At 37.4% G+C, this 26,181-nt stretch overlaps 2 protein-coding genes across 5 annotated transcripts in view; one reads left to right on the top strand and one right to left on the bottom strand.

Annotated features, from left to right (window-relative positions):
* Positions 1-3,855, top strand: part of DCLK2 (doublecortin like kinase 2) — a 137,146-nt gene extending 133,291 nt beyond the window's left edge. For 2 of the 4 annotated variants that reach the window (XR_009555798.1, XR_009555797.1), the window contains one exon: positions 2,638-2,787. Coding sequence is in view for 2 of the 4 variants with exons in the window: in XM_060246659.1 (XP_060102642.1) it covers positions 2,638-2,856 (219 nt within the window). In the remaining 2 variants the exon portion in view is untranslated. Of the gene's footprint in view, positions 1-2,637 lie in introns of all 4 variants that reach the window. The other 2 variants (XM_060246659.1, XM_060246658.1) reach the window with 1 other exon arrangement.
* Positions 3,856-6,273: 2,418 nt separating this feature from the next.
* The window catches only part of LRBA (LPS responsive beige-like anchor protein), a 630,809-nt gene continuing 610,901 nt past the window's right edge, over positions 6,274-26,181 (bottom strand). Inside the window, exons 54-57 of the mRNA XM_060246657.1 lie at positions 16,336-16,437; positions 15,041-15,237; positions 8,003-8,154; positions 6,274-7,687 (exon numbers count right to left, since the gene is read on the bottom strand). Coding sequence (XP_060102640.1) covers positions 7,597-7,687; positions 8,003-8,154; positions 15,041-15,237; positions 16,336-16,437 — 542 coding nt within the window. The 3' untranslated portion in view covers positions 6,274-7,596. The remainder of the gene's footprint in view (positions 7,688-8,002; positions 8,155-15,040; positions 15,238-16,335; positions 16,438-26,181) is intronic.

The following is a 26,181-nucleotide window of genomic DNA, read 5'->3' as shown; positions in this document are numbered from 1 at the left end:
TAAAGGTAGGTAAGTCTATGGGTGGGAAGGAGAGAAAGAAGCAGGAAAGGGGGCTGCTAGGAAAACATGTGTCGAAGAGGATACAGGGGGAAATGAGACCCCCCCCCCCGAGTCCTTGCAGATGTTTGATTCTTGATATTACATCCACATCTTTACATTATGTCTAAAGAGGTGGTGGTGATACATTAATTCTAGTGCCATTAAGTCTTGATAAACTGTATTTTGTATACTAATTTTGACTCTTCTGCCAGCTAATGCTTCAGGAAGAGTTCACTGCTAGTTCCCACTAAATGCTGCCCAGTATGGGAAAAATGCTCACAAAGTTGTTGTATCAGTTTAAATATTAGCGGGTTTCAAAAGTAAAATTATAAACTTCATTAAAACTCTTTAGAAGTGTCCGGTTTTCTACACTTTAAACCAGTTGAGTGGAATTAGGTTGTACAAATTATATTGAGAAAATTCTTCTTCCAAATTTATGTGTTTCTAGAACCATCCAGGATTACCAAACCAGCTGTAAATAGGGCAATGTAAATAATAAGTATAGTAAGGGACCTGCAGAAGGTGGCAGCAAAGATCAGTGCAAACTCTTAGGCATAATAAAGTGCTCTGGATTACAAACCAGCATTTCTAGTAACGGACACCAGAACACCAGGCAAAGTTGTAATAATCTCTTAACATGTTGGGAGGGACATTTAATAAAAGTTGAAGCCTGTAGTTAACATTCCTTTTAAAATGATGGTAACTTAAAAGGTACTATGGATAAATATCTGATCTTGGAATCCAGATTTTTCAATACCATTTCAAGTTACATTAATGAGCTAGTGCCTGTCATTTCATGTCATTCTGCAGCACAGTCCTTAAGTTGTGATAATAATGTTTTGACAGTAAAACATGTTAAATGGGCTTTGGTTTGATAGTGTTCTAGCAATGAATCATGAACACAATAGCATTCCCCCAGGTTCACTGAAGCCAGTGAGTTTAGAAGAATGTAACTCCATTTAGGATGACATATATGTAACTGCAAATGTACCTTGGCAATATCTATGTATTTTTTTTGTTACTATAACTTAGTATTTACAGAATTCAATCTCATCAATTTAAGCATTCATGAACACTCCAGATTTCATACAAACAAATTATATGTTGGACAAATGCTGTCATAGTCAGCAGTGGCATACAAGGCTTTTTTTTTTTTTGTAGAAAAAGCCCAGCAGGAGCTCCCCTATAGCAGGAATGCTGGGGAAGACTGGAGCCATTGGGCAGGCATTAAAAGATAACTCCCTGTACCTTCCCCAGTGTGCCAGCTGGAGCCCTGGCCAGCTCAGGTGTAGCTCCACTCCTGTGTACTCCCACCCCCAAAAACTGTGGTGGCACATGTTGAACCAGTTTGTGTTGAAGGGCTGTCATATACAGGATAGCGTGGAATTGTTTTCTGTGGCCCTGGAAGGTAGGACCAGAACCAATGGGTTGAAATTAAATCAAAAGAGTTTCCGGCTCAACATTAGGAAGAACTTCCTGACCATTAGAGCAATTCCTTAGTGGAACAGGCTTCCTCGAGAGGTGGTGAGCTCTTCTTCCTTGGAGGTTTTAAAACAGAGGCTAGATGGCCATCTGACAGCAATGAAGATCCTGTGAATTTAGGGGGAGGTGTTTGTGAGTTTCCTGCATTGTGCAGGAGGTTGGACTAGATGATCCTAGAAGTCCCTTCCAATTCTATGATTCAGTTTAATGTCATGAACATAAATCAAAAAGTCATAGCTAACCGATGCCTAGGGAGTGCCCATATTGAGTTTCTCTTTGTGTATCCACTAAACCATAATCTTTTGCTACATTGATGTATTTTGCTAACCACAGCTTGCTAAGTTTTCTAGCCAGTGGCTTGGATCCAGCATTGCACAAATGCAAACATAAATGAACTTAGCACAGTTCTGTTTATGCAAGATCTTATGCAACACCAGAACTTTCCTTTACATGTTATACTGTCCAGAAATTGGTTACATAAGATCTTGTGTAGGCAGAAATGCAAACTGGAATACAATAAATTTGACATGACACAAATGGCTTTCATGGTCCTTCTCATGTGTTTTCACTTGTGTAAGCAGAAATTTCATGCTGGGTCCAGCCCTGTATAGTTGCTTCTGATCCTGCAAGAGAGATATATGTATGTTGTCAATGTGGAAGATGGATGCACATCTGTCTGCACAACCTCCTCTGCATTGTAGTGCTTTTCTGAGTTAGGTTTGCAAATCCATATCTGGGGCAACAATTATGTCTAGATTAGGGTCTGAGAGTTTAAGAACTCCTCTGTTCATTTTGTTAATGCTGCATGTTTGCTTTTGCCTCACCAGACTTGCAAATGAGACATTTAACTTTCTTTTTGTTCAAGCAGCTCATTCAAATTGATTCCATTGACACTGCAATAGCATGTTTTCATGCAGTTTGTTGCTAATGCTCTGCATGTAAAAGCTAGCTCATGAAATCCACAGAACCCACAACTTTGGCAAAGACGTTCAATGTTACTTCTCCTTTTCTTCAGCCTGGTGCATGTGTAAAAGGTTGAACATGTGTGTATGTATGTTTGCTGTTCTGTGTGAAAGTAATAGTCCTTAGTGATGTAAACATTTGTTTGCATTATAGAACACAGCTCTAGATAAAGAAAGGCAGATCTTCTGCAACAAGCGCTGTCAAGAATCTGGGCAAGCTGCTGGGGAGCACAACACCATGAAAAATGCTGCAGCTCTCAAATCTTCTGTGGTTGGGCTCAAGGCACTTTGTCCTGCTGCTGCTTCTGAGCCACTTAAACTCTCCACACACCCCATCTCAGCACATCATGATGATACTGCAGGATTCATGTAAACCAAGTCCACTGCTAAGTTGGAAATCTATCCTCCAATATGGTTTCTCATCCCGTCCCTACCATAGATTGTCCACATCAGTTTGAAAGAGAATGAAACAGGTAGTATACGCAGTAGTTTTTAGCACTCTGCTGGCAGTCCAGTTTGGAAATTCTTGATCTTTAAAAAAAATCTTTAAATATAATTTCAAACAACATTGGAACCATTAATGAATTAATTTACTCTGCTGGAAATCATATCTTAATAGACAGTTATTAAGACTTACCCAGCACGCTTTCTGCAACAAGCCCAGCAGAGGAGGAAGTGCTAATCATTCATCTACTCAATTTTGAAATTTAATTTCTGGCTTGGTCTTGAAAAGCAACTTCATCTACAGACTGGACCTAGTGCACAAACTGCACTACTGAAAAGGCAGGGGGTGTGAAAGTGAGTGTGTGTGAAAGGGGTATTGCTAAGTTCCTTTTGTCAAATTAAAGTTTAAGTAATATGACTTCAACCCATATGGAATTTGGGTACAGAAGTAACATAATCAAGGGGAAATTTTTCATATGTATGAAAACTGCAATCATGAAAGCCTTTTCAGACATTGTTCTACTCAAATTACCCCTTTCTGTGCATCCCATTCCTTGCCAGTACTGATTACAAGCAACAAGAATTGTTTGGATGAGAAAGTATGCTGCATGTTGCATAACCTACAATGGAGTATATTTTGGCCAACTAAAGTGATGAACTACAAGTCTAAAACAAGAATGCTTCTGCCATTTATTTTCATTAGACCCTGCTTTTATTTCAGGAAGAGCCAACATCATAGAGAGCAGTGATACTACATATGCAGTCAAGGGTAGATGGAGTTGTATCTTTTCTCTTAATGCTTGTTTCAATATTGGATGTAATCTGCCTATTTGTTTCCTTTTAGTCTTTTTTAACAACTCTACATCATTTTCTATTATCCTTTACTTCATATTAGAATTAATACCTGCAATAAACATTCTTCTTGAAAGAGTAATAGTTTTTTTTAAGGATTCAGGAAGGTAATCTGAGGCAGTTCTTATAATCAATTTCCTTTGTCCCAATGTTGCTGGGTACCAGAATGGCCAGGGTCAAAATGAGTCCTCTGGAATTGAGCCCAATAAGTAGGACAAAATTCTGCTTCCCATACCCTCAGTTACGAGCCTAGTGGCAACGATGGAAACCTCCAGATGTGCAATTTTGCCAAAAGATTGGGAGAACAGTGGAGGACTATCCATTCTCTATCACAAAGTCCTACCACTTGGTCTAAAAATTCAGTTATCAGAGCAGACAATTCTTTAAAAAAAAATTAAACTTGCTTTACCATCTTCAGCAAAAACTGTTAACATAATGTAAAATGGCAAGCTTTGGCAGGAGTGAATGATATAAAGCTACTTTGAATGGAAAACGCTCTAGAACCGGGGTATCAAACATGCGCCCCATGGGCTGTATCAGGTCTCCAGATGGCTCTTATCAGGCCTGCAAGCAAGTCTGCTTCCTTCTCCCTCTCTTTTGCTTCCTTCTGTGTCACAGCTTGCTTTGCCAAGATGTCTCAATTGCACAGAAGTTGCAGAGCCAAGCGTCTGTTTTCTCCATTGGCCGAGGCTTCTCTCTTGGGGAGGAAGAGCTTGCTTTGATACTGACAACAAGAGTGCTGATATTTAAGCATGTTTTATTTTAGGGTTTTTTTTTTAAAAAAAATCTTTAATTGTGTTTGTCTGTGTCCTTTATAAACTTTATATCTCCGCTTCCTGGCATTACATTTTATGACATACATGGCTTGGCCTGACGTAGTCTCATTTATTTCAGATCTGGCCCTCATAACAAATGAGTTCAACAGTTCTGAAACCTAATGGATGGACACCATGCATCTGTAGCAGGCGACTATCCTACCTGGCAATCCATGACTGTTTATTTTAGTAATACTTTGCAGAAGTGGAACTCCTGAGAATTGCACCCAAAATTTCAGGGCAGGACACAAATTCAACACTCCCACACACATAAACATAGTGTAACTGGGGAGCAACTGAAGTGTCTGTTACTGTTTAATTGTACCAAGAATATAAATTATCCTGTATAAACAGATCCCATTGCAGGACTACATCTTCAGACTCTTAAATAATCTGTAAACAAAACCAGGAAAACCACCATTAAAATAGTAAACCAATCTTCTGTAACACAGCCAGATATTAATAACACAATAATTAATATTGGTCAACTGACTTGGATGGAAGGAACCAAACTGTATACTAACACATTTAGTGCATAGATGGTTTAACTTTGCTGTTTAGTTCTTTGCAATCAATAATAATGAACGATAAGATTCAAGTCCAGCAGATTGTGGGGGTATAAGCTTTTGAGAGTCAGAGCTCCCTTTGTCAGATGCAGAGTGTGTTTGCTTTCAAAAGCTTATACCCCAGAAATCTTGTTGGTCTCTGAGGTACTGCTGGACTTGAATCTAGAAGTTCTACTGCAGATCAACATGGCTATCCTCTGAAAACAAGAATGAAATATTCCTGCCCTTCCTTTCTGACTTCCCAATTCTTGAGAAGGTAATAATGCAACCTATTTCTAGAACTGCTAGTTTAAGCAGTAGGGCTTTGTGATAATGGGAGCTAAAATAGTTAAAGGTTTTTCAAAAATCTTTGATGTAAACTGGAAGGTGATTTTATTTTCCATGAATGCAATGGGAAGAAAGCTGCTACACAGCTGACCTTTTTTAAAAAAAGAACCTGCTCTCCTTGCATGGTACACATGAATCCAAACTAAATTCATATATTAAAACTGGATAATATTTGGAATGCTATAAATTAGCTGCACACTGTATGTATGTACAGGTAGTGTGCATGGTGAGTCATATCACTGAACATTTGGCTAAAGCTGCTTTTAGTTGGAGGAAAGGGGAGATTATTAGAAAATAATCTGATTTTGAGATAAAACACTTCCCACTCACACCACTGATGCTTGCTAAGGTAAAAAAATACATGTTATACTCACTTTTCCACTCCACCTTCAAGCGTTTGGAATAAAGGAATTCAATTCTAATTTGAAATATGCTTGGCTTAGAGTTTTAACTCCTCGTTCACCAATGGCAATATTAGCATTTTAAATCAAAACCAACTATTCCTTGAGTTATTAAGAAGATACTGTATCATTGTGCAAAACATACATGGTGTTCTGGAGAAGTGACATGTGAGTTATTCTTTGTTCCCTGGAAAACACCCAAGACTGCCTATAGTTGCTGGTGTAGTAATTAGGCCTAAAACAAAGTCAATATTATAGAGCAACAGGATCAAGTTTTTTAAAACAGTAAACTACTGTTGACTATCAATACAGTATTTTTCAAAATGGGAAAAACTGAATTTTATATTGTTTCAGTACAGCAATAAGATTCCACTGCAATGAAAGATGCACTAAATTACAAATGCCGTTTATTTATTTATTGTTCCAAATTGAATTGCCCTTTTTGGATCTTTTCTGAAAGAAGACAATTGAATGCTAGAAAAAGATGGGAACTGCTTGTAGTAGGCAGCTGAAGAAAATTATATATCAATATAGATGTGGAATGTTTCAAACCTGAATAGAGCACAACATACAAAGTAATTATTTATGCAATACAGACCTACAAAACAATACATTTCTTTTCACAAATATCTTCACAGAGTTCCAAATGGCAATTTTGTAGAAAAAGTAGAATTTATGCAACACCAAAATAACATTGTTCCTTTAGTATAAATTATTTTCATTTTCCTAGGAGCTGAAAGATAGGGTAATTCTATATTGTCAACATGATTGAATGAGGACCAATAAGGAACATGCTCAGATTATACAACTGTACTGGCTGTTACACACACTTACAAGCTATGCCATAATGGAAATAAAACTTCTGCTTCTATAGGCAACTTTGTAATCCTTTTTTGCTGTTTGCCTAAAAACAACAGGCTAGTGTGCTTTGAATCTGCAAATGATTTATCGGAAAAATATGAAAGTAAATAATTCTCAAAATTAAGGTTGGGTTTATGGAACAATGCACATTTAGTTATGCCAGAAAGAGAGATCAGGAAAAAGCCATAAGGACTCACTCTTGGTGTATCAACTCTGTTGCTAATTTCCTCTTCAGTAATTGCACAACAAAACAGTAAACAAAAAGAAAAATCTAATAATCTAGACTTAGAAGCATGCTTGATCACTATGTTGATGGAAAGAAAAGGTACATTTATCTCATAATTTAAATATTCTTATTGATTCCCAGAAAAGTCAGTGCTGAAGAAGTACAATCATTGTAAAGTTAAAAGACATGGTATGGGCAAACCCAGTTTAAAATTGCAGTATTATAGCCAACTTCCATTGTTAAAATCGAATAATCCTCAAGATTATAAAGATTTACATGAGAAACATGTTTCATAATATAGCTAGTACAAGAATTTTAGCCATTTATGTAGGTCTTTCCATACATGAATCAAAATAGACTTACTATGACTAAAAATATAGATTTTCTTTTTAAACTACAGACCCCAGCAGCCATTTTTTGCTTCTTTTCCCTTCCCCCCAAAGTCAAGCAAATTCTACAAAAATAGCAATTAACTTTTAAAAATAGCTTCTTCCAGCAATTTTAAGTTACATTCAGATGTTATATTTACTATTTATAAGCACTGAGAATCTGGCCAGACTCTGAAGAGAGACTTGCTATGCTTCAAGTTTCCATCTGCAAGCAGCAATGTGTGCTCCAGCTTCAGTATCTGGTTTGGTATTCATGGTGCCACCTGTTGAAATCATTGTAGAAAAGCACTATGCTGCCAGAAGCCATACCTGTCATTATACACCTATGAAGAGCGAGAAAAAGCTAATTTAGAAAATCCTTATCATATTTATGTTAAGGTTGCATTTAACAAACTATATGCTCTATATCAACCAATGTCAAAAATCCAATGGGCATAGGTTCCCACTGAATTTGGTTATTCTTAGGCCTTGCTTCTGCCGCCGCCACCACGCTGTTAGGAATGTTTAAAAAACTGAGATAGATGGGTTAGATTAAATGTTAATCTTAAACATGCTGTTTCCTTGCCTGCTGAGTTACATCCAATAAAGCCAGTACAAGATGGTATTGTGAACTAAGGAAATCAAATTGATTTACTTACCTTTGGTCATATGAAAGAGCCATGGATCGGATTCCAGCATCACAGCCAGGATAGGCAAAAAGCTGCTTGAGGTCACACACTTGCCATACCATAACCACTCCATTGTCTCCTCCTGTAAGGAGGTACTGACCATCACGGCTCAGCTGAATTGCCTAAAGAATTCAAAGTGCAACTTCTATTAAGTCCTTTTAAACTTAATTGCTAACTAAGGAGAAAGCAGATGCACTATTAAACCATTTAGGTAAAAACATTAAAAAGCAATAAAAGTTACAACAAATAACAAATGAATAAATTACACTTGGATAATAAAACACAGCGACTGATTCTGCACTAGCCTTTGTCCCAGTCTCGTTCTCAGCTCTTGAGTTTGTGCAGGACAGGGAGCAGCAGAGAACATGCAGCCCCACTCAGATGCCAATGCAGAATCCAGAAAAAAGAGCCACCATGAGGAGTCTTGCACAGAACGGAGGCAAGTATTAAATGTGAACACTCGTGATACTTTTCAAAACTGTTCTGGCTATTACCACTTACTTTGGGAAGCAGGGACTTCATCCTCTTCAAACATGTAGACACTTGTGACATTAATTTTTCAGAAGCTTAAATGACAAGTAACAATAGTACTTGTCAAAATAAAATTCACATGATTCTCACATAGAGGAAAAAATCTGTTGGAATAAGCCATCTCCTGCTTTTTTTTCTTTCCCGTCCACCAGTTTACCTCTACCTGTCCCCTATCTTCATCTTTCCCTCCCAACAGCCTTTCTCTGAGAAAACTGGCCTAGTTGCATGTTGCTGACCATGGGGGCAGGCCTAGTTGCACCTTGGAGAGTCTTAAGAGCCTCTGAGAGGCATCTCATATTTTCCTGTATCCCTTTCTCCGTGCTATTTCCTCCTGCCAACACTCATAAGAATTTAAGAGAAGCCATGTTGGATCAGGCCAATGGCCCATCCAGTCCAACACTCTGTGCCACACACACAGTGCAAAAAACCCCCAGGCACCATCAGGAGGTCCGTCAGTGGGGCCAGGACACTAAAAGCCCTCCCACTGTTGCTCCTCCCCAAGCACCAAGAATGCAGAGCATCACCAACCTAGACAGAGAGTTCCATCTATACCTTGTGGCTTAGCCACTGATGGACCTCTGCTCCATATGTTTATCCAATCCCGTCTTGAAGCTGTCTGTGCTTGCTTGTAGCTGCGACCAACTACTGCAGCAGTGAATTCCACGTGTTAATCACCCTTTGGGTGAAGAAGTATTTCTTTTTATTCGTTCTAACCTGACTGTTCAGCAATTTCATTGAGTGTCCATGAGTTCTTGTATTGTGAGAAAGGGAAGAAAGAACTTCCTCTGCCTTCTCTATCCCATGCATAATATTGTAAACCTATTGTCACAATTCCCTGCTCCTTTTCTCTCTCCCACTAACCAACCTTGTAACTTTGCTGTAGCAACAGAAGTATAGTGCCCAGATCACATGAAGTGCTCTGCTTTGGTGAGACCTCATCTAGAGTATTGTGTTCAGTTTTGGGCACCACAATTTAAGGAGGATTCAGCTAAGCTGGAATGTGGCCAGATCAGGGCAATGAAGATGGTGAAGGGTCTGAACACCAGGTCCTATAAGGAAAGGCTGAAGGAGCTGGGTATGTTTAGCCTGGAGAGGAGATGACTGAGAGGTGATATGATCACCATCTTCAAGTATGTGAAGGACTGTCATAAAGAGGATGGGGTGGAGTTGTTTTCTGTCACCCCAGAAGGTCAGAGTAGAACCAATGGGTTGAAATTAAATCCAAAGAGTTTCTGGCTAAACATTAGGAAGAACTTCCTGACAGTTAGAGTGGTTCCTCAGTGGAACAGACTTCCTCAGACGGTACTGGGCTCTCCTTTGGAGCATTTTGAACAGAATCTTGATGGCCACCTGAGAGCAGTGTTGTTTCTGTTAATTTAAGCAGATCATGAGAAAGAGGGCAGGAAGGGTTGCGTCAGTGCTTAGTTCATGCAACCCTTTATTTCACACCCATGAAAAAGCTGATTGCCACTTTGAAGAAGAAATTGAATTTATACCCCGCCCTTCACTACCCAAGGGAGTCTCAGAGCAGCTTACAATTTCCTTTCCCTTCCCCTCTGCACAACAGATACCCTGTGAGGTAGGTAGGGCAGAGAGAGCTCTCCCAGAACAGCTCTGTGAGAACTTGTGGCTGACCCAAGGTCTCATCAGGAGGTGCATGTGGGGGAGTGGGGAATCAAACCTGGCTAACCACTACACGAAAGGGGGGCAGGAAGCAATTTTTCTCAAGGTCAGTTTGGCCAGGGATCCTGAAGGTTTTTGCCACCATCTGGGCATGGAACAAGGATCACTGAGGGTGTGTGTGGGGAGGGGAGGTATTTGTGAATTTCCTGCATTGTGCAGGGGGTTGGACTAGATAGCCCTGGAGGTCCCTTCCAATTCTATGTTTCTAGGAACTGTCCCCCATCTTCAGCTGTATTATTTATTTGCTTGTTCTTTACTCCATCTTTCTTCACGGTGGAAACCCAAAGCAGTCTCCTCTCCTCCATTTTATTGTAACAAGAACCCTGTGAGGTAGATTAGACCTAGATTCTGTAAATGGTCCAGAGTTCCTGGATCCTACTCTGAAACATTTGCTTGGGGTGGTTGCTGCTGAACAATAGCAACCAGACAATTCATAGTGAGTCATGCAAGTCCCATAACAGCAAGCCACCTGGCTGTTGTTGCCAAGCCAGACATCGATGCTCAGTCCTCCTCAAGGGCCAAAACAGCCCTGGAATAGGCCCTGCCCCTCCCCCTGCCTTTTACTTTGAGAAACCAAGGTTACTCTTGTGATTGTTTAGCAATCTCCACAATGGCCACTGAGAGGGCATTTGTTCCTTAAACCCATAGGTGCTGCTTTTTTTATTGGGTGAGTCAACCCCCCCCCCCAAGATTTTTTTAAAAGAAAAGTTCTAAGATTCAGCTGCAAACCTAAGATTTATCTCAGATTTGTAGAAAGATCTGTCTGTCTTGTTCATGGTTTCAGTTTCCAGATTTAAGTTTCCATAGATGGCCATGTTGAGAATTAGATATATCAATAATAATCAACTACACGAAGAAAAGAATTGATTCATGATATTCCTCATCTCACATCTTGCTTATGTACTATTATTTTCCCTGTTCAAATTTAGAAAGTAGGAAATTTATTTATTTGTCAATTGATATTCTGCCCTCCCCACGAGTGGGCTCAGGGTAGATTACATCAGAGAGTAAAATACATAATTATTCAATAGATTAAAACAGTTAAAAAATATAAATATAAAACAGACAGCCATTGGCTAGAATACAGTAAACCTAGCCGGAGCTGCTGAGGCGGTAAACACTGACTGGAGTAGTCACTGCTGGCCTATGGTCAGTTTATTCAAATTAAATCAGATCCAGCATAAAATCCACTGGACTGTGTGGCATGTAAATACATGACAAACCATTTATTGGGAAATTTTCTATTCTTAGCCATATCCATGAAGTCCAAAATAGTGTAGTCTATTTTTGGTACAAGTACCATAATCCTTCAGTCTTTTATCTGTTATTATCCTTAAATTTAGTTGCTTTGCCAGTTATTTACATTTCTTTTTAAAATAATTTATATATTAAAATTTACATAGTTAAATCTCAGAAGATCTATAACAGTTAATAAAATATTTTTTTCTTTTTCAAATGTTTGTGCATTTGATTAGACTTCCCTGTATGAAAACATAATAACAAAGCTTAACAAGATTATTTATTTGTAATGGTTTACTCAGTTCCTCTTTTTGGGAGGGATAGCCATTCTAGCTCTAGTTTCCTGAATTTTACTTATTTTTCACTTGTCATACAGAATAGTTAATATCATTTCAATAAAATTATGTTTTAAATTCATTTATTTATTTAGGGTTACTTTTACATGCTGCCTCCCTAATGACTTGCACGAGACAGCTTATTATTTATTTTAAAAGTTAAGGTCAGCTCCAAATAACTTTGCAACTAGTTCCCCAAAGAATGTTTGGACTTGTGCTTTCAAAATATGTACTATGTCAAACTGCAAACTGTTTTTGAGACTAAAGAGCTATTTAGAAGCAGTTTGTGATAGGGCATGAAAGTCTGCTGTTTTAAAGAAATTCAAAATCTTCACTTGGACATACATGCATGCTTTTGGCCTTGCCTGGAGTAGCTCTTTGGATCCCAGCCATAAAAGATGAAATTCACACACCTTAGTTAGCAATACCATATGAGTGCCCATAAATGTTTTTGTTTTCCCTTTTTCAATCAGAATCTCTATTAATTTCTTGGATTAAATGGTTTCAGGTCTTTAATTTACCATACCTGCTTATACAAAGCAAATGGTTATACAGTACAGTGCATGTATTATTGTAAGCACTAAGGAAGAAAAGCTGGTAACAATCTTTTTTTTAAAAAAGAGAAGTATGGTTTAGAATTATTATGCTAAATAGGAGATAATCAAAATCAGTCATTCAATACAACTGAATTTTCCCTTAAAATGTAGTTATGTCCCAAGTTTTATATTACTGGTTTCTGAAATAAGAAACAATAATGAAAAAGACATAATCAGACATTTTCCATGTAACAGAGGAAGGATATTTGCTGCACAGATGTGCTTAAAACATAAACACGTCAGTCTTAGTGCATTATAAATGAATAGATGACAATCTAGACAACTGGAAGGATGATGAAGCTAAGGCAGTGAATTGCTTAAAAGAAAATGCTGGATTCATGATATCTAACAAACAAAATACAATTACTAAAAAAGATTATTCATTATAAACAAAATCAATATAAATTTTTCCTCATTTCACAAATGGCAGTTTCCTAGGGGTATTTCTGAAACTGCAGTGAAGAGTGTGACAAATAATTATTTGCTACAGTTATAAAATTCATCTGATGAAAATCCATTAACCTTATGGTTATGGTTCACTTGAATATTAAACTGGAGGCTTTTTATCAGAGAAATGCCTATATTAAAAAGCAAATTAAAGCCATTAATCTTTAACTCTTCTACCACCAATGAATTCAGTGGATTTCTGTGCTCTTGATTAAATAAAAAAATGAGATTTCAAGTTTACTTATAGCAATAGCATGTTAGTGAGTCACCTAGAAGTGTGGGGGGGGGGGCGGAGGATATCCTTTTTCAGTCTGTCAGAACTTCAGTTTTAGACCATGGCCCTCAGGATTTAGTGTAGGATGCACTTGCTTCATAGAAGTTGACTGCAGAAATATCAATCAATGCTTCAATGTTTCCTCACTATGAAAGTTATTATGAATGCTTTAAGAAGTGTTGCAATATTTAATCTCTCTACTAACATGTAGTTCTGATGCACAAACATTATATCGAAGCCCCAAATTTAAAGTTGCTCCATTTTCTTCTGTTTCATACTTGTACTTTCTTAAAGAATCTTGACACTCAGATTCTTGAGAGGCCATGCTTTTTTTTATAAAAGCAAACCTGTCACTATGACAACTCTGGCATACAACATCGAGAGCTTGTTAGATGCTTTGCTTTTCAAAACAGACCAAAGGAAGAAAAAACGAATTGGTTCCTTTGGGTGGAACAGCACACTGGCTTTGTTGAGGATAAAATAACGTTATATTTCTGAACTGCCTGCCTATTTAGATTTAAGTTACTCATTAAAACATCCAAACATAGCTAGTCCAATATGCTTTGATATGCTATTAGCCTAAGCTCTACTGAGCAATACAAGTTTTAAAACAAAAACAGGTGGAAAGTGTTGATTAGGCCCTGAGTATCTCCAGACAGCCAAAACATTCTCTTGGTAGCATTTTTTCCCCATACTTGTGTACAAGATAGTAAATTAGAAGATTACACACTGTCTGCATATAACAGCCAAAAGTGTCTACTTTTTTCAACATATGGGAAACCAAGCCTGCAGTGACACTAGAAAGTATGTATAATTTGAAAACTATGTTTCTGTTCTCTTGCATATATACCATCTCTTACTAGCAATGAATATGAAATTATTGAACCCCCAGTGCCAAGGGACAGAAACATTTAAAATACTCTTGTAATAATCCCATTGTGACTTGCCTTATGGCATCGCAAAACACAGAAGCTCTGGGGTAATGGCTGTGGATTATTCAAGAATAAAAGCCAACAAGGACTGCTGGGAGAAAATAACGATTTGGTTGTGTGTGTTGCTGTGTCTAGAGAGACCGGAATTTATATGATGTTAAGCAACACTCCCCAAATTTTGACAATACAGAAATTGTTTTAGACAAAGCAAGGAGCCTTACAAGGATTAAGGAACCTTACAAGGATTTCTCCATGCACAGGCAGGATGCCCTTGCATGAGAAAGAATAAAAAGTTGAAATGCACAAGATTTATCAGTTCTCTTAATGCAATTCAATTCCAATACTGGCCAAGGAACTCAGATTAACAGCAAAACTTTTTCAAATGCAGCACTAAAACAGTCAATCTTAGTAGTTCTGCCTTTTGGCATAGTAGCAAGGTATCATTTAATTGTGAGTATTGAATTTGTTTATTTAATCATATAAATAAGAGAATGTGTTAACACTTTAATATTTTAAATTATTTAAGTTAATGTTGAAAATATTAATGGGTATATATTTTACATGAAAGATAGCTTATAATTTCAAGAGGTAAGGCTAGGAGTAAAAGCCAGGCAGGTACTGTCTTTTAATTCTGTTCTTTAAAAACTCCTTCTACATAAATACACACCAAACTTGGGAATGTGCGATACATTTAGAGCAGGGGTGGCCACTGGTAGGTCTCCAGATGTTTTTTGCCTACAACTCCCATCAGCCCCAGCCATTGGCCATGCTGACTGAGGCTGATGGGAGTTGTAGGCAAAAAACATCTGGCGAGCTACTGGTGGCCACCCCTGATTTGGAGAGTTCATGTTCAAATTGCCAATATCTTGATTCTGCTTTTCTTTTGACATAGTAACTTGGTACATTAGAATTAAAATGTAATATTTCTGTTACATAAGATGGTGTTGCTTTTACTATTCACTTTTACTCACCCTTATATTATCATCTGTTTCCATAGTGGCCTGCAGTTTCCCATTCACACTGAACACACAGAAATGACCATTGTCATAGTATATGACACAGTGACCCTCTCTTGATGCCTGGATAAGTTTTGCTTTCAGACAGTTTTCAGGTGCTTCTAATGTCCTCAGTAGATCTCCATTCATAGAATGTATGAGACAAGGTCCATCTGATTAAAGGGTGTGGGGAGAAAGCAAAAATATTAAAGTCTTACAGGAATATCTGGATTATAATATCGTAAACTATGGACATACACTTTATTCCATCATCATTTTTCCATGTTCTCATTAGATGGAAAGCAAATTAAAAAGCAAGGAAATGGCAGGCAATAATTGTGTATTATTACTGGTAGGTATTTGATCAGCTTAGTAAAGGAATTGCACAGGAAAGAGCATTTTTGTGATTGCAGAGGTGAATTGTGGATGAACTCAGGAAGTAGAAAACAAATATTTTTGGTTCTAAAGTTATCTGAATGCAAACTCCTTTCCATTGGTTGTTTCAGCACTCTTTTGTGCCACATCAAGAGTCTATAATAGGAACTGTGACCAAGTCAGATCCAGCCCTCTGAGTGACGTCATCTGGCCTTTCCACTTGCTATTTGCAGAGTTCAGTAGGTATGACTGAGCTCCTTGATCTTGATTGAGTCCAACCTCCTATAATGCCTGCTGCCATGTCTGATAACAAAATGGTAGTCCAGTGAAATTAAATCCTGATTAACAGACTTTTGGCATAAAATACCTGCATATGTTTGCAAAACCACTAAGTGCAACAATTTATATATCCATACATGAGCAAATAACTTTTGTCCAGATACCAGCCCAGTCTTGATTAATTAGTGACATAAGTGATTATTCTTGCTGTCAAGAGTCAGCAAACCAATCTGCAAATATTGTGATGGGAAAGGGGGAAACACATTTTCACCTTACAACTAGAATGGAACAATGGGGGTGTTCTAGAAGAAAACATGGAAGTATGGTAGGTGCCTAGTGAATCAGCACAGAAACATATACCTACTACAAATAATATTTCATTGTCCAAGTATAATCTCCATTAAAAATAGACATGAGAAGCTGCGCATCTATTTGTATAAAACAAACTTAAACCACAATTACTTTGCACTGCAATACTAGTAGCCTCCACAGAAAGGTGGTCAGCTTTTCAAAACTGCCACCAAGGACTTATTTTTAATAGTTACATAATTTTAATATAAAAATCTCAAAACTTCACAATTAAAAAGTTTCCAAAAAAGTTTATAAACAAAATTTACCTTTAGAACCACTTATTACTAGGCCAAGTTCAGCACAAATTGCAGCACAAACAATTTCGTAGTCATGTCCAGTCAAGATAGCTCGAGGCGATGCAAATTCACCTTCAAGAAGGAACAAGGAAACAAAGAATCAGAAGTTGTCTCAGATTACAATTTTACAGTGTTTGATGTGTATAAACAATTGGAAAATGTTACTTTTTGTTACATCCATTCAAGTTACATATTACTGAACTCAGCAAATAGTACACCACATACCTCTAAACAGTAAAGATAAAGTATGTAAAATGAAATATTCTGAATACAGGAGTTAACTTTGGACATAATACCAAATAATGGCTTGAAATAAGTATGATTTGAGCTTTCAAATATGCAGTGAAATACAATTTGGAATATCCAGATATTGTGCCAAACAGAACCCTGGTTCACAAGCCCACATCAAACCTTAGTTTAAAATTCTGGCCTGTCAGTTCAGTTGTTGTTCCTAACCAAAGAGATAATTGGGAAAGGAACTCACTGACTACATTTCATTTTGGTCTGTCTTTAATTCTGAGATCTCCGCAACAATCAAAAAACAAATGACATCACAAATTCTGCAAGTTTTCCTTATTTTCAATAGAACTCTATCATTTATCAGTCACAAGTCCAATCGTCATCATAAAATATGCAACAAAACACATTTTAAAAATTGACATCTTGCAGGACTTCCCATTCCAATTACAGTTCAAATGCCAAGGTTCCTATTAACAGTACTATTTCTTTTTCATGGTCAGCATTATGATTTGAAGAACATGTTTTGACAAGTGGACTCCTTTAGTGCTTCTCAAAGTTGTGCCAACATACATTTTGCAGAAGAAAGCAGAATTATATCATAATTTTTTTTCTCTCTCCTGAAATGGCAGGGGCAAAGGAAAATACACATTGACTTGTTAGATAGCTGACATCAGTGCTTATTAAAAGATTACAATTGCTATAAACAAGAGAGCCTGGTTGTTTTACTTTCTGTTCAGAACTCAGAATATAAAGCATTATTTTTTAAAATTATACATCCACACAATTCAGGAACCAAAGAACTGTTAAATCATTTCCATTCCCATGTCTTCTTTCCATTTCCATTCCATTCCTACATCAACTTTACTTCAAACAGCTCCCTATGACAACTGCTTCTGAAACTGAAGGGAGTTCAAAAGCAGTTTATGAGCAGGGGAGAATCCGTTGCTCAAAAGGAGAGAGAGAGAGAGAGAAGATCACAACTTTCATGACATGGAGAGCTCAAGGTTCCTCTGTGGACTTTTGGACAGTGCAATCCTGTGCAGTTACTTCAATCTAATACCACTGTCTTCAAAGGGCTAAGATTGGAGTAACTCTGTATCAGACTGCACTACAGTTCTCATTCTTAAGGGGATTTTTTTCTTAAAAGAAACAATATTTTACAGCAACTCAAAAGTTATACAATTTTAAAATAGTAGCCATACATTTTACAAAGCATTTATTTCATGCAAGATTTGGCAAAACACATTCAAATCCAGGAAGCATGGCAGACAGTTCAGGGTAGGGGAAGTCAAATGAAAACCATAAGGGCAGGAACCTTATATCTTCTTAGGTTTATGAGGTGGTGCTCAGGTGAGTGTGAATTCTTACTATGCTTTTAAAGACAAGCTGCTCCATAGAACTTTCCATATTATATAGGAGAGAGCTTATTTTTAAAAAATGCAAATAACACGTATTACTGTGCATGCTTTGATGACTGAAAGGCATTCCTTCAATCCTCAATCTTCAGTCCTCTGCACCTTCCCAAATATACAATGATATCACTGAATGCCCCTCTTCATGTATTGTAATATTTATATTTCACCTTTACCACTGACCACAGCAGCTCAAAAGAGCTTATAAACCCCCCCACAGGTGACACACAATTATTTTTTAAAAACCCAGAAAATAAGAACAGCTATACAACATTTCCACAGAATAATCCCTCTTTAATGAAATAAACTGAAATATACCTGCCTAAAAAGAACTGCCTTATATTGTACTGAAGGCAGGAAACACAAGGGCTTCTCTGTACTTTTTGGGGGGAGGGAGGATATTCTATAAAATTGGAGTTGGAGACTATCCTGTGGCTGAGAGGGCAGTCTTGACAGGAAAGCTTAATCAGGAGGGGGCCCTGGGAGGGAACAAGCAAAAATTGGGATGATGTAAACAGCACTCCACTATGCCAATTTTATTTGTGTATATACATGCATACGATTTACAGATCTTGGGCATACACATTATGAGAACCTTGTGTCTGATGGCCATGAGTCAGCTCTTTAATGCTGGCTACTTACTGTGTGGCACTGTGGAGGGCACAGCTGTGGGAGAAATCTAAACTAGGAGTGTCGAATCTATGACCCACAGGCCTCAACCACAGGCTTGTGGCTCTTCTCCCCCTTTTCCTTCCTGTCCTTACCCTTTGAAGCTCCAAGGCTGCTGAAGTTCCCAATTCCTTCTGTCTTGGTCTTTGCCTGATTCGGCAGGAAGGTCTTTTGGGCTTACAAAGCTGTAAAGAAAATGCAGAATGGAATTTCCACTAAGGTCTCTGCACCTACACAGATTACTTTGGCTATCCGGCCCCAGAGACCTTAATGGAAAATCCATTCCTTGGTTTCCTTGCAACTTTGTCTGTGCTGCAATGTATTTCAACTGAGTGGAACTCAAGTAGTTTCACTTTCCAGCGTTTGTATGGCCAGCTGAAACTGTTGCTTGCTGGAGTTATCTCCTTGCAAATAAAGGGTTGATGCCTGGAGTCAGTTTGTCTCTGCTGAATGGACCTGAGAACTGATGTCTAGTGAGTACTCTAACCTGGGAACCCACAGCTGAAGGGGGTATTACCCTGAATAGCCATTGCCAATCTGAGTAGACTTTGGGGGGGGGGGGTGTAGAAGCTTGCAATGCCCAGCCATTTCATGTTTTCCTAGGCTCAGAACATTTTATATTTCAAGTTAACATTTTTTAGTTTCTGCAGTGATCCTTGTGATTCTTCTTGATGTTTTATTTTAAAAATTGCACTGCCAAATCCCACTATTCCTCCCTTTCCATTTTAAACAAAATATCATAAAAGTTTTAAGCATCTTTGTACTTTAAGTAAAAAAACTAATATATTTAATTGTGTTTGTCTGTATCCTTTATAAAGTTTATCTCTCTGCTACCTGCCATTACATTTTCTGACACAAATGGCCTGGCCCCACAAAGCCCCATTTATATCAGATTCAGCCCTCATAACAAATGAGTTCAACTCCCCTGATCTCAACTAGTATCTTCAGTGGGATGAGCAAAACTTTCCCAGGCTTGCTGCCAGAAAACTTTGCAAGCAGGGAGAAAGGATAGCCCAACGTCCTGAATGCCCTCCTCCCAAATTTGAAGGTGCTTCCTGGGGCGAGGGGGGGCAAATGGTGATTTAGAACCACAGTTTTAATCTATAATGATACAACTACCACAAAAATCTTTTTGCTATTTTTCCGAGATGATGATTTGGGTTTTATTTTGGGTCTTAACACTTTGATGTTCTACATGCAGGTCACATGATTTCTATAGCCAGAAGCTTTATCCAGTCTACAGAGCTCCTGGAGAACAACATGTGATGAATTCATCCCTCCCACCCAAAAAAAACTCCTGAGGAATGGCATGAGTGGGTCTGCAGCAGGAAAGGGGAATTCACAGCAATTGTCAATTGATTCTGGGTCCTCAGCATGGGTGTGTTCTGTCAAGTCACAGCTAACCTATGGCGACCTTGTAGGGTTTTTAAGGCAAAAGATGTTTGGATGAAGTTTGGCATTGCCTGCCTTTGTGTCATGTCGCCACTATTCCTTGGAGGTCTCCCATCCAAATACTAGATGGGGCTGACCCTGCTTAGCATTCAAGATCAGGCTAGCCTGGACAACCCAGGTTAGGGCATTCTGGGTCCTCACAGGAAGAATTACTGGATTTTCAACTTTACATAGCAATAATAAGACTTATGGTATGACCATGTACATCTTCTATAAGACAAAATTTTCACAGCACTAGCCTTGACTGTATTACTGATATGAAGTTACATTTAGACCTTATAAATACTAATATAGTCTGAGAGCATTTAAGACACATATTACAAACTACAGCTAGTGCAGAAAACTACAGAATAACTGCTAATGGGGCTCCCTTGATGGGAGCACATTCAACCAGTGCTGAAAGAGCTGCACTAGCTAACTATTGTGTTCTGAGTCTGTTTCAAGGTGTTGGTATTGACCTTTAAAGCCCTATATGGTCGGGGGGGAGGGCTGTCTGTCTACAGGACTGCCTTTCTCTGCATGTTCCCCAGAGAGCACTGTGGGATGACCTTCTGGAGACCATAAGGGCCCAGTGGGATCTCTCTCAATTCCGTAGGACCTGCAAAACTGAACTATTTCAACAAGCATTCAACATCTAAACTGGGAGAGGACTGCCACCCTACACTGCTGAGGAACTACGATCAATATAGGATCACTATTAGAAGATTCCACCTATACTGAAGTTGAACAGCACCATAAAATGTTTTTAGTTGTATTTTATCATTTTTAAACTGTATTTGTAGATGTTTGAACTGACTGTTAGCTGCCCTGAGTCTGCTTGCGGAGAGGGTGGGATAGAAATCTAAAGTAATAAATAAATAAAGACCAACCAGTAGCATATGTTCATTATGGGTGAAGCAATAATGGCCCCATCAAAAGAAATATAAATATATACATACTCTGACAATATAAACATGGACAATATGAATGGAAGGACAGGGACGTTTGATGCATGTAAGAAATATTGGATGTGTTTGGAGGACATATGTTAGGCACTGTTGTAATATCAAAATATTCCAATGAAAAATCTTCAAGCAAAATCAATAAAATATAAGTTAAAAATTCGGAACATTGGGCATAATCCCAAATGCAATGCACATTACTAAGTGTCTGGATCACTGCCAATTCCCCCTGTTCCTGGAAGATCCATTTCAACACATGGAACACGTTCTTGAATTGTTGCCATTGTCTTAAATATTTACATTTTAAGTTAGTAATTTTACATAACAAAAAAGTTATAATAATTTATTCAAATACATAGCACAAAAGCTGCCTCAAACTTAATACTGGACAACTGTAATGAAATGAATTTTAGATTTTAAAAAAATTAACACAGAATTGGCTAACCACACTATATAGTTTTGCTGTTTCATTCACTGAAATTTCTCTTTCTCTTCACCACTGTAGTCGTATAGAACAAGAACCCTTTGGAAAGTCAGGCTGGTCCCTTTGATAAAAATGTTAAGCATTTAGGGGTCTTCATGCTTCTGGTTTTTCCAAATAATGGGGTCAACTTGGATGCTGATAGCAGACCAAAAGAAATTTCTTTAAAAGGTTTTAAATTCTCACTGCTTCAGAAACTTGTCATGGTTTTCAGTAAAGCAAAGGCAAAATTTTACTTTGCTGTTGGTTTAAGGGGCACTAGTTCAAGCTTTTCTAAACTGGTTTAAGGGTACTGGCTTTTAGCTCTTCTTTGAAATCATGGGGAAGTGACTTCAAAGAAAAGGCAAGGCTTTGTCCCTTAAGCAGGTTTACGACCACTGATCCAAGCTTTAACTAAACTTTGAAAAGAATATTGAGTACATCTTTATGGAGATCCTTACAGAAAGATGAACAAGTCAAATGGGATTAAACATAGTCCAAACCCAGTACTAGTATCCAAAGTGCAACCATTCAGATGATGAATTCTCCAGTACTATATTTAATAATGCCTCAACTTATTGTTCAAATGATACTAAAAACCTGAAATTGGATATTAATGCCAACAGTCACATAATGACAAAGAATACAAATATTAAGTCATGCAAAATACCCCTAAACTTAATAAACAAAAACATCCATTTTGCAGAGTGCTTTCCCTCCCTCACACTGGTTTGTATAAACTATAATTCTTACAGAATAAAGGTTTATTTTAAATTGTCCAGTTTAAATTTCAGAAGCTAAATCCATGATACTTGGTACAGCTGTACTACAATATAATTGGAACAGTTGTTTATACAATCTTTTAAAAAAACATAATAAACACTAAACTTTTCTCCACTTCTGCAGCATTCAAGATAAACTGTGGCAACTATGTTTTTCTTCTTGTGTTTCATAGTTGATCTTCCTAGTCTTGGATTTCATAGTTGAGCAAAAGAGAATCCAGAGCTCTTAAGCTAAAAGACAAAAGCTTAAGAACACTGGATTGTATATTTTAATAAAATCCAACTAATACAGGAAATGCTTATGAGCACTGTCTTCTGTATAGTGTGCTCTGCACACTAAAGTTGCTTCCTTTAAAAAGTAACCTTTCTTACAACAAACATGACTAGCTTCCATTTATATTTAAAACTGAAAAGTTCAATCCTGAAAAAAGACTGACTTTTGAATAAAAACTCTCAAGTTTTTGTTCTGCAGTAGCAGAGGCCACATATTGATTCAATGCTTCCAAATAAATTATACAAATTTATATCTCAATATAAACTTATAAATCAATAAAGTATCAGTTAACTCTCCTATTATAATTTTCATAACTGTTGTAATAATTTCCTACTAGACTAAATAAAAAAATGTATCCATCTCCTAAAATCTATAATGAAAAACTGTATCAAATAAGCAAAGAGAAACTGTAACATTTTTAAATAAAAGAAATTCAGGGGTTGGGAGGGGACAATTGGCAAATTCTTATTCAAAATCTCCCAGGGTGCCATCAGCGCTTATGGGCTTGAAACATATCAATTTTCTCAACATTTTGTTTTCCTTCCACTCCAGCTGTTTTCAGCATTCCAAAGGCAATAATAATAATAATAATAATGCTCAGTTCTCATCACCTTGCTTTTTGGTTTTCTTCTTTTTAAAAGCTACAGCTTTTTCATGCCTAGAGAATTGCCTGAGTCTGCATACATTAATCTCATCTGTGCATCTGCCCCTTTTGCTGCTTTTTTTCAAAAATGATTCTTTCTGTCGGAAGGAATGAGTCTTTTAATACAGCACAACCCTTTACTACATGGGCACAACACTAATACGCTGAAATAATAGAGCCCATGGCATACACACAGGCATCTTAAATGGGAAGTCTCTTATATTCATATCCAGCCAACAAATGTGAGCTCTAAAGAAGGTTATACTAGGATTCACATGCCCTATGAAAATCCCACAACATGATTATGCCCTAAATATTCAGCAAAAGTTGAATAATTCCAAAAATGTTTTGTTATTTGATACAGGAAATAAATTGCATATGAAAAAAACAACTTTTAAATGTATATAACTATTTAAAAAGTTTTATACTTCATATTTCTATTATATTTTTAAAATGTGTAAATAAAGTTATAAAATATCACAGGTGTTAGTAATCTACAAAGTTCATAGCCAATTTTTAAAAAAATCTTTCTGGTCAAAAACTGTTCCTCAAAAAAGGAACACAGATTGGGTCTGCATCAAACAACAATTTACCATATAGTAATTTAGTAATCAAAGTAATGTATTTTCATATACTATACAAATGCAATATTTATGGATCTTTACATAAGTTCTTGCCTTTTAACAAACCAGTACTATGTTCTAAGTCATTTGTTTAATTTTTCAGAAATAATTATAAACTAAGTTAACAATTTATCTTGGATACTATCTCTAGACAGCTCACTAGAAAAAGGAGTCTTTCTGTAACCCTATTTTGACAAAACATCTTTCTCCAATTTCATGCCATCTATTTTTATTGCTTAGAATATTTTACAGCTTAGAAATAAAAAGTTTTGTGAAAACCAATAGCCTATAGAAGCTAATGAATTGTAGCCACTGAAGCAAATAATGACATAACATATAATGTATTTCACTTTTAATGCATCATTTTGTGTTTTTCCTGCTGGCTGTAGTATCAGGATATCCTAACTCAGATTCATATAGAGCAGTCTCCAGTATTCTGTTATGATTTAGCTCTTGACATACTAATGTTGGCAAAATTAATCAGGGAAAGCACTCTGAACTTTGCTAACTTTGCTCAGTAAAAGAAGACCATGGCCAAATAATTTTTAGACAATGAAAGTGCTTTATGACAGTAATGGAGGATATGCTCCAAGCTGTTCTTTGTTATTATTCCGTCCCCTTAATTAAGAAGGGAAACTCTAGCTTAAATGGAATACCAAATAAGGTAAAATAAATGTGATATATTAAGCCTATTATGCCAGTACTATGCATATGGTACAGATTTTATTAATTTACCATATGATTATTATTACTTAAACAATATCTGCCATTGGCTACAAGCAATAAATAGAGCTTTGTTTTGCCTGGAACATGAAGGCCTGCATTACATCATGCAGCATTAAAGCATCCTAGTCTTTCTGGAGAATTTCATGTGTACAATTTTAATTACACCTGAACATAAGTAGAGTCAACACAGTGAAAAACTTCTCTCTATATTCTAATTTAAAGTACAACTAATGTGTGAGTGGTATATCTAACCAGTCACCATTAGAAGAAATTGTGCTCAGAAGAGAAGGCACAGAAATAAGGCAGCCAACACAAAGACTAGAGAAAATAAACTGGCCATTAGGATAGCATCCTGGAGATCACATCTCCCATGGCTTCAGGCACCCCAAAATAGCATGCAAGGTCCTGGGGAAAAAGATTCCTCCCTTTTCCAGCACAACTGGGTGCTTGCTGCTACGAAGCAACAGTACCAACTCTTAAAATGGCCTTGGAAGTAGGGAGAAGAAGGGAGAGAAGAAAGAGGGGAAGAAAGTAATCCCCCCTTTGGCTCTTAGACTAAAAAACATAGAAAAACAGGGTCACAATACTTGTCTGATTACAGTAAAGGAGAATGAGCAGCCAAAATTTATATTCTGAGCCTAGGGAATATGAACTTCAGCAGAACCACTAACCTTACATCTCAAAAGCTGTTTTTAGTTCTCTTTCCCAGCCCCCCCTGGTTACCTGCATAATTCTGCCAAGTGGTAGAGAAGATTTTCCCATCTACCAGTTGTAGAAGTGTGGCAAAACCATCAAATATATAAGCTAAAGAAAAAAAAATCTACACCCACAGATTAGATACCTTGTATTATAAGGAACAAGACATCTAATGCCCTGGAAAGCCTTTCTTAGAAGCACACAGCTTCAGCTAAACTTCAGTAACACTTGGTGAGAAATATGCAGTGGTGTGGATGGGAGATTGGCACTGCTCACACAGGAAAGTTTCCTGCTCCCCTATTAAAATCCTCCCTCCTGAGCATTAGAGGATCCCAAAGAATTACTTGAGATGTGGCAAGTAAGGTGCAGTTGGGGAAATGGGCAGAAATCAAGGAACTCTTCCATGAGCAGAACAGAAATGCCTTCCATCTGGAGATGACACTTTTAGATCTGTGCCATGACAACCAGACTGCTTCCTTGCTATGTGACATGCAAAGAGATTTGCTTTTGTTTTGATTTCTGTCTGCCAAGCAGTCATACTTTTACAAACCTCTGCAGTGGTCTAAAATTGTGTACTGCATTTTCTTGCTTTGCACAAGGTATGTAATTTGCACACAGTAAGGAAATGTAGTACACAATTTTAGACTACTGCAGAGTTTTGTAAAAATATGGCTGTTTGGCAGACTGAAATAAAAACAAAAACAAAATCTCTGCTGACTTATTGACAAAGAAGGAATCTGGTTGTCCTCATCTGTTCTGTGATGTTAACTTATTTTGTTCATTCAGACTGACACAGCAGAGCAGATTCATGTCTCAAATGAGCACTCTGGAAATATCTGTATATACACTATTGCTGTACACTGTGAGAAATTAAGGACTGGCTTAATGCCAACAAAGA

The sequence above is a fragment of the Heteronotia binoei genome, chromosome 9 (genome assembly GCF_032191835.1).
Source record: "Heteronotia binoei isolate CCM8104 ecotype False Entrance Well chromosome 9, APGP_CSIRO_Hbin_v1, whole genome shotgun sequence".
Taxonomy (NCBI): Eukaryota; Metazoa; Chordata; class Lepidosauria; order Squamata; family Gekkonidae; genus Heteronotia; species Heteronotia binoei.
Note: the sequence above shows the minus strand (reverse complement) of the source record. Positions and strands in the feature narration are given on the sequence as shown.